The sequence below is a fragment of the Rhineura floridana genome, chromosome 2 (assembly GCF_030035675.1).
Source record: "Rhineura floridana isolate rRhiFlo1 chromosome 2, rRhiFlo1.hap2, whole genome shotgun sequence".
Taxonomy (NCBI): Eukaryota; Metazoa; Chordata; class Lepidosauria; order Squamata; family Rhineuridae; genus Rhineura; species Rhineura floridana.
In genome coordinates, this window is record NC_084481.1 from 157,536,310 (window position 1) to 157,545,854 (window position 9,545).

The window sequence follows — 9,545 nt, forward strand, 5'->3', positions numbered from 1 at the left end:
TCTATAGAGAAGGCAAACAACTTTTCTAGTAGAAATTTTAGAAACGGTGGTGTTCTACCCATACCACATAGGCCTGCAGAAGAGTGAATAAGCCAGATTCTGGAGTTTTACCTTTTTACTGCCAATTGCCCTGAACTGTGTGTGTACAACTATGTTTGGAACCAATAAGGTCTGCTTTATATAGCAGACACGTTTATCAGTTGCATGTCTGTCAGTAAAACATAGTTATGTACAGGGGTATAGTTGTCCAGGGTCTCAGGGGGTCTTAGATCCCCTCTGTTTTTAGGAGCAGGGTCCCAGCAGGGTCTCTTATGTCTCCAGCATCCTATGAGCCAATGAGCATGAAAGGGGACAGTGTTAGCCACTGAGAAGAGTATTCTAACATGCTTGTTTGTCCTTTCCTGCTGATTGGAGCCAATGAGAGTGAAAGGGGGTGAGTCAGCCAATGAGAAGACTCTTCTCAGTAGCTGACACCTCTTTTATGCTCATTGACTCCTAGGAACATCTGTTGTGGTGGGTGAAGGCATTAACAAAGATCTCATTCTCAACCCAGCAGCAAAATAGGAGGGGAAGGGGAGAGGGCATGGCTGTGACTATCATGAAGGGACCCTGCACTTCTGAATTTGCCACTACGCTACTGGTTATGAATGAAGGGGAGATGCACAGAGACATGATTGTACCTCATGCTTGGGAGTTAGTATTGGCTGCATGCAGTATTTGTTCACTACATGTTTTGATCTAGTTTTTCCCCACAAGCATTCTGGATGTTCACTTGAAAACAAGCAGGAATCTCATCTGCCACACAAAACGTGAATGGGCCCTCATACTTTAAATTAATTTGCAAGGCTGACCCTATCATTAGACAGAATGAGGCGGCAGGTGTTGGAAGTCGGTAGTGGAAGGCCCTTGCTGTTCTTTCTGAGCCCCTCAACCGTTTCCCTTTAAGAGCAGTATGTGCCACAAGGTCTACCTTGTGCCCCCTAAGCTAGCCTGCTGCTGCCAAGTGTGAATGCTATCTCATCACCAGTGTTGCTACAAGAATCATCTGCCACTCTAGTCAGCTTCTGTACATGGAATTGTGTATGTGTGAGGTGGGATGGTTAGCCATCTTTACATCAGAGATCAAACTGTCTTGGGCTGGCCCTGGTAATTTGGAGTCCTGTGTTTCTCATCTTTCAATCTTGAGGCGCTTACAGTTAATCTTCATTTCAAATGCTTTAAATTAATGTTATACACAATGTGAATGTTTTAAAGAGTGTGCTTAGTCTTTCCAAGTGATGCCTGTTCAGTTTATTACTGAAACTGATCCAAATAATCCAAAACTGATCCCACATCAGAACATTACTACGGTTCACTTCAGCTGTGATTCCATTACGTATTTAAATATTGGGATGGTGGCTATTTCATTTGCATTCCTTTAAGGCCAGAGAAAGCCTCTTTATGCCACTAGGAGATGACAGTTCTGAATTTGTACTTCTTCTTTTTCCATTTTAACTTTTTTATTTTCAAATAGAACAAAATTACAAAGAATAAATCACATTGAAAGGATCATATCAAAATTACATCAGTATGTACTACTTTCTTTCTTAGTTACTGGTACTGCAGCGTTGATGTATCTGCAACTTGCCGGACTGTGGTGACAGGTGATAACGTGGGCAATGTGGTTTTGCTCAGTACTGAGGGTGAAAAGGTTAGTGTGTCCCTCCTCCTTGCCTTATAGACTGCTTTGATCAAACGTATTTAAATTGGTATTTTGGTATTTGGTATTTTTTGTATCTGCATAGTGTTGTACCAACTCACAATATTTATCAAGGATGGGGAACTTTGTGACCCTCCAGACAATTTTGGGCTCCCATCAGCCACAACCAGCATGGCCAATAATCAAGGATTATGAGAGTTGTAATCCTACAACATCTGGAGGGCAGCAGGTTCCTCATCCCTGATATATATGGTCTTAGAGCAATCTTTTACACCATTCATGTGATGTCATAGTGGTAAAAAAGCTGCTTTGCCTTGGTTCAGTTCCAACCTCCTCTGCAACTCCTAGATGGAGGAACTCTATGGTTCTTTCCCATGCAAATGTCTCCCTTCCACTGGCCAACACTTGTGCAGGAAGAAACACCATTCGCCCTACTTATGTGGTTCTTCCATCTAGATATTACCAGTGTGCAGTTGAGTTGAATCACAAGGAAGCAGTTCCTATCCACTGCAGTAAAATACTTATTGTGACTTAGAAGCCTGTTGTTTTCCATTTTCCATTACTGGAGAGATCATATCCCCAGAACCTGGATGTTCCTTATTTAATCTTTGCTCTCTGGTAAGAGTTTTGGGGTTGGCTTTGTTAGGCTGCTGTAGAATGCAAGGATATAGTATTTGACATGCTCCTGTCTTCCATATCCATTGGTGGTGTTAGAAGTTTTATCATCTAGAAAAATATGCTTGGTGTCTAAATTCATAGACCAGAATCTCTTGCTCTGTAGTTACCGACTTCTATTATATCCATGGCAGATATGGAACCTGAAACTGCACAAAAAGAAAGTGACTCATGTTGAGTTCAATTCTCGCTGTGACTGGCTGTTAGCTACAGCCTCTGTGGATCAGACAGTCAAAATCTGGGATATGAGAAACATTAAGGACAAGTCAAGTTGTCTTCATGTACTTCCACATGATAAACCTGTCAATGCAGGTAAGATAGTCAAGTGGGAGCTCTCTTTTGCTTGTGACTTACTCTCTGCAACCTAACCATTCTTGGCTCTGTGTGTGTGTGTGTTTCGGCTAGTTCCCCGTGTTTTTGTCTTTTCATCGTGTATCCCCTGTACCAGCTGCCAGCCTTGTAAAGGTCACTATTAGTCCAGCAGCCTCACAGGGCTGTTTGGATAAAATGAAGTAAGGACACATTGTAAGTTGCCCTGAAAACTTGGCATAAAAGGAGAAGGAAACCAGAAGAGAAGGGGGAAACACAAACACTAGTCCTATTCATGCCATAGTTTCATAAGCCTTGTCAAAAAGAGGAAGTGAACATGGAATAAGTCTATAGGCTTGCTTAAATTTAAATCAATTTTCTAACATTAGTATTAAAAAACTAATTGTTAATTCTAAATTAAAAAAAGTTGGGGTAGTGGCATATTTTTTATTTTTCTGTGTTAAAGAAAGATGCTTATACTATACATGTATAACACATAAACTCTTATTGTTAATATCTGAAGTGTGTTCATAAAGCTGATAAAGGGTAACTATAGTTGTTTATTATCTCTTAAATTCACATCTTTAACCAATTTAGCCATTTCAGTCAAGTTCCAAATTTTAGTAATCTACCCCTTCAGTGTAGGAGATCTTTGATTATGCCACTTGGTTACAATTAGTATCTCGGCACTGGTTAATAGCTTCCAAATGAATGTTCAGTCCATACTATGCATTTCGGATATCCAAGCACAATATTCAAGATTTATATTAAATGTTACTTTAAAATAATTTAATTGGGTTTTTTAAAAAAATTCTGCTATTCTCTTCTGTTGTCATTCAGTCTGCCAATCTTGCAAACCTTGTTAAAGTATTATGTTGCTGCCTTTTTTGTTTTACTGTACTAGAGGTTTGTAACTCTGCATATATGTGTTTCACAGTAACAAGAAGGGGGTGGTGATAGTGGCAACAGCACTGATGCTGGCTGGAACTGTTTGGGCCCATTATTTTCAAAATTACTAGCTTTAAAGGACCTTTTCAATATCAATTTTATAAGAATAGCTGTACAAATTACTACATATAAGATTTGGTTTTTGCTTCTTTTCTTTCTTGTTATAATGTATTTTTCAAAATAATTAACTAAAAATATTTTACAATACTCTGTGGTCCCTGAAGTATTGCCTGCTAGATTTATCTTGATTTTTAAAAAAAATAAAAGATGCTTACAGTTTGCAGGAGACAAGCTAAAAGTGAAATTAGCAGTGTGATTTTCTCTGGATTATGTCCAAGGAAACTGTTAAGAAGCATCTGTGTCCTGTTGAAATCACTGGTACTTAAGGATTTATGTAGATAGTTCTGTTGAATTCAGCATTTTATTCTCTGCTGAGATTGCTTGTTAACATTCTGTTTCGTTATGTCCACAACTGCTGGTGTTTAAGACAAATTTATCTGTTGCTGTTGTCTGTTTCAGGAGAGACCATTACTCTGCAAGTACACATTTGAATTATAATTCAATTATTTCAACTCAATTATAAAATAATTTTATTATAATTCTTTACAGGACTGTTGCATAGTGTGATGATGTTCATAACTGGAATGTCTATAAATATAATGATTTCTTGAGAATGCATTTTTTGTGTGGTCATAGTATTTTTACATAGATACCCATTTTTTCTCCCCCATCCTTAGCTTATTTCAGCCCAACAGATGGTGCTAAACTACTGAGTACTGACCAGTACAATGAAATCCGGGTCTATTCCTCTTCTGATTGGTCCAAACCACAGCATTTAATTTTGCACCCCCATCGGCAGTTCCAGCACCTTACACCTATTAAGGTGAAGAAATATGAATTTAACTTGGGGGCATTGCCCACTTGATGGTGACAGCAAGGAGAAGAAAACCATCCTACAACTTATTATGGAAATGCGTTGGAAGCCTGATTGATAGGCAGGAATATCTATCTACGTGTGCAGATTCAAGTCTAGGATCTTGAGGAGAATGATTTGTTCTGCTGTTAGTTGTTATGGATCTATACAAATAAGTGTACCACTGTGCAACCTTAGACTGGTATCTAGGGAGAAAGCAGGCAATTGGTGGCAGGGTTGGGCAAAAGGAATCCTAGGGCAGTGGTACCTAATTGCAATCAGAATGGTACTTGAGCTGGCTGGATCTCTAGATTTGTATACAAGTGCCAAGTAGTAGTGCTAATAAGAAACTGTGGGAATTCTGTTGCTATATTGTTGCCTTGAAAGGGCTGCAGTTTGTTTGATCTCATGTGAAGGATAGAAGCTGAACCTGAATTATCTAGATTCTAGCCCCACAAAGTGTCACCCCTTGACAAGACTTCTTGTTGTTGCTATTGTTGTTGTTGTTGGAGTCCCAGTTCTATGTGATACATATCAGTTTAGCATTGATCTTACTCAATCACCTCTTTATTTTAGGCAACATGGCATCCACGTTATGACCTCATTGTGGCTGGTCGTTACCCAGATCCTAAGTTCCCAAGCTACACAGTGGATGAGCTGAGAACTGTTGACATATTTGATGGAAACAGTGGGGAGATGGTGTGCCAATTGCATGATCCAAATGCATCTGGCATTATCTCGGTGAGTGTACGCAGCATGTCTGAAGAGCTACTTTGCCCACCATTGCTGTTGGGATTCCTCCCTCCTAAAAAGTAACTTCTTTTCTAAGATGGTGTCATTGTTTGATGTTTCTGCTTTTGACAAATGTTTGTGTCCAATACAGGGCTTCCTTTTAGCAAGCACTACTATATGTGGTACTATAAGCGGTGGTAATGCAGCCGAAGCTCTGCTCACGGCCAGAGTTCGATTCCAACGGAAGGAGGAAGTCGAATCTCTGGTAAAAGGGGTCGAGGTCCACTCAGCCTTCCATCCATCCGTGGTCGGTAAAATGAGTACCCGGCATATGCTGGGGGGTAAAGAAAGGCCGGGGAAGGAACTGGCAATCCCACCCCATATATACGGTCTGCCTAGTAAACGTCGCAAGACGTCACCCTAAGAGTCGGAAACGACTTGCACTATAAGTGCGGGGACACCTTTACCTTTACCATCTGTGGGTTCTCTAGCTCCCCAGGCTATTATTTTAAGGGCTCAGTAGGCAGATATTCATAGCAGGAGTTTACTTGGATTGGGAACCCTTCAGTATCAGAGTTACCTCTTTTTGGTAGAACTGACAGTGCTTACTGGAGAGAAATCCTCTGAAATGTCGACTGTCCTTTTGTGCTGGGTCTCACACATTTTAGCTGGTTTGCTAGCCAGTCATTATCTGTGGATTCTATCATTTCCCCCTTCCTCTGAGTCTCATTTTTTTATTTCATGCTGCTCTTGGGAGATATTTGGAAGCTGTGAGACTTCTGTTTCCAAGTGATTCTAAAGCAAAGTGCAAAATTTATTTATTATTTATTTATTAAATGTATGTCTTGCCCTTCCTTCCGAAGGAGCCCAGGGTGGCAAACAAAATAATTTAACAAGAACAAATGGTGATACCCTTTCCACACACCCTGAGTTGTCTGTACATGTCAAATGACTTAGGTTTGCATGTGAAATGTATCTCTTGACCAGCATGAAGTGTGAGAGCTCTCAGAGTTCACTACACTGTGTGGAGACCTTAGGGAAGAAGAGGCATATTTACCTTTGTGCTATGTCAGGGTCACCAGAATTAGTTACATGCTCACCACTAATGACTGCATTTATGAACTCCTGTAGGAGAGACATTTCTATTTGATTCCCCCCTCCTTTCTTCCAAGCTTTCTTGGCTATGTTATTTAGAGCTGCTGATCTTTCTATGTACAATGTTGGCTGCAAATTCCAGGCTTTCCACTGAATGCCTGTATAGAGTACTGTAATATTCCAGGCCTGCCCTTTCCTCCAGAGGCATGCTTTTGGGTTTCTGAACTTCAGAAATGAGGAGCTAGCTGTGTATCTCCAAACTTCAATAAACTGAGTTACGTTACTACATTTTGTGTGTGGGCTGTGGGAAAGAATACCTGAATAGAGCAGATCCAGCACTTAGTGTTTATTTCTGTGAGGGATGTTCAGAGTTGAAACCAAAGCCCATCCTAATTAGGCCTATCCTAATTGTGCACCATGCAGTTTCTTAGGAAGGGCTTGATCTCCATTCTTGGGGTGGAAGATATATTTTATCTCCTGTTCCGAGCTGCTTGCTCTGAAACCAGATTTCGTTAGTGCCACACACTCAGGTTCCCCTTGAGAGTCCCCAGTTTATTTTCTGCAAAAGGTTTTTAATTTTTAGTTCCTTTGCTTCTTGTCACCATATGCATCTCATGATGGACTGGCTGGGCTGCTGAGACTGGTAACCTAGGTGGGGGAGGGGCAGAGGAGAGGCTTGCCATGCAAAGCTCTGCTGATCTGTGCAGAACTCTTTCACATTCAGTGCTTGGTCTTTCTGTGTTCCCCTGCCGAGAATGTTCTGATTTTCATTTGATTGATGATGTTAAGTGAGCAACTGACAAAGTTACAATGCATTATTGTGTTTACATTTGCAGCTCAATAAGTTTAACCCTATGGGAGACACACTGGCCTCTGGAATGGGTAAGTGATCAGTTTAATCTTACACATTTGATAGTGGACCAGTGTTCCTACCAGATCAAAATAATCAGGCACTCTCCAGAAAAGTGTGCTGAGAATGGGTTGGAATTTGGTGGCTATACCTATAGCAGTTCCTGTATGTATGTTTTCTTTCAAACATTTTTATCCTACCTTTCCCCGACTTCAAGGCAGCTAACAACAATAAAAGCCATTTTTAAGAGAAGTAGCTCTGCTTACCTGTTCACATAAACAGAACGGAACAATGTGTGGCTTTAACAGCAAAAACAAATGAGGGAGTGGTGCTGAATCTTTACCATGCCTTCCCTTCCAGCCACTTCCTCAGCTCTGATACCAGAAGTGAACCAGAAACAGAAAAATGGCTGGAGAGGATCCATCACCCCTCTCCCATAGGCTCCTCTTATTGTTAAAGACCTCCATTCCTGCTTAGTATATGAATATGTCAGTTGTGTATTTGTTCACATGTGGCTGCCACTGTTGCACCTATTTTGGCCTTTGACAACTTAGCTTTCACATAATAGGTTGGAGCAATATGCCTATGAAAGGAGGGTACTGCTGCCATCTATTGGCTGTTTAAGCAGTAATGTATAAACTTACAAAGCCCTGAACAACATAAGTCCAGGATATCTTAGGGACCGTCTGAACCCTTATGTCCCAGCTTGATCACTGAGATCATCTGCAGGAACAGCTTTAGTTGTCCCGAGTTGGCGAGGCTCATTTAACATTGATATGAAATCGAGCCTTCAGTGTCATTGCCCAGTTTGTCCCGTTCAGTGCCAAAAATGCAGGAGCGCTCAATTCAGTAAGGTTATCTCTCTTTTAAAGTTACATCAATCTTAAAAGCCCCTCGACTCATTCACCTGACTATGCTTTCTAGGAACTAATTTCCCTGGCTAGCAATGACTAAGCTGCCCTCCGACTACAGAGGTTGACTCAGCACCCCCTTGTCACGCCTCTCTGAAATAGGTTTCACTTTCGCATGCAAAGAGCACTCCTCGGCTCTGGATCCCTGCTAGAGCAAGGGGAGGGAGGCTGAAGCTCAACTTCCCCCTCCAAAGAAGGGGGGCTGACAGTCTGGGCAAGCGTGGGAAACTGCTGACCATCCAGCTGAGAATCTGCAAGCTGGTCAGGTGGCTCCTTGGCCGCTGGGGGAGGGGGAGCGCTCTCAGCAGCATCTTCTGACAGTTCTTCCTGAGCCTGGGGGGGGGGAATGAAACTGGGGACGTTGCATGTTCTCCACTGCCAAACTCTCGCTCACGTCCTCCAAATCAGTCCTCCTCATGCACCCCCTCCCCTCTGTCCTGTGTCATGGAGGACAGGGCTATCAATGGCTACTAGCCGTGATGCCTGTGGTCTGCCACCCTAGTCAGAGGTAGCATGCGTCTGAAAACCAGTTGCCGGAAGCCTCAGGAGGGGAGAGTGTTCTTGCACTCGGGTCCTGCTTGCGGGCTTCCCCCAGACACCTGGTTGGCCACTGTGAGAACAGGATGCTGGACTAGATGGGCCACTGGCCTGATCCAGCAGGCTCTTCTCATGTTCTTATGTCATGACACAGTTCTCCTGAATCCTCTGCCAACCAAGATTCAGCAGGTGCCTTCTGTTTAAACTTTTAAGTGCCTACTGAAAACCTTTTTGTTTGGCCAGGCTTATGCAGGCAATTAAGAACATGCTTTTTTTGAAACCGTTGACCTTTGTTTATATTGTATGTTTAATGTTTTTTATGCTGTGATTGTTATTATTGTTTTAAACATATTGTAAACCACTTTGATGTTTTTAATGAAATAGCACTATACAAATATTTTTATAAATAATTAATATAGTGATGAAGAGAGAAGGGCCAGAATAAATCAGTCTTGCTGTTTATACAGATTCTTCTATAGATTTCTGAGTTAAATCAGCTCCTGGGACAGTAAGTATTTTAGCAGCGCCAGACCAGTATACTAGTTGTATTATGGACTGAATCAATATATTTTTGCTAGCTCCTGTAGTTGTCCCTGCTTCATATCTTAGAGGGCCCTTCCTTGCTTACAGGCAAATTAGCAACATAAGTGTGATCAAGGGATGGGGGAAAAACAACAGGAGATGAGAGGAAGGAGTACCAGGGAAGGGTGTGTTCAGTTGGGAGGGGTGTGCTCAGTTCCACCCGTCCTTGAGCGAGTGCCTTGGGTGTGAGATAGCAACCTGGGTGAGAGCCAGATTGCTGTCAGGAACAGTGTATCTGTGTGATTGATGGATGGCAATTTGTATGGTCCTGTTAGTGAATAGTTTCATTGGTTC

The 9,545-nt window shown here is 41.8% G+C and overlaps 1 protein-coding gene across 4 annotated transcripts in view; it reads left to right on the forward strand.

The window, feature by feature from the left end:
- DDB2 (damage specific DNA binding protein 2) overlaps nt 1-9,545 on the forward strand; it is a 41,774-nt gene that overhangs the window by 25,026 nt on the left and 7,203 nt on the right. For all 4 annotated transcript variants that reach the window (XM_061610940.1, XM_061610938.1, XM_061610941.1 and 1 more), the window contains exons 6-10: nt 1,591-1,690; nt 2,509-2,686; nt 4,369-4,514; nt 5,121-5,285; nt 7,208-7,253. In XM_061610940.1, coding sequence (XP_061466924.1) covers nt 1,591-1,690; nt 2,509-2,686; nt 4,369-4,514; nt 5,121-5,285; nt 7,208-7,253 — 635 coding nt within the window. The remainder of the gene's footprint in view (nt 1-1,590; nt 1,691-2,508; nt 2,687-4,368; nt 4,515-5,120; nt 5,286-7,207; nt 7,254-9,545) is intronic.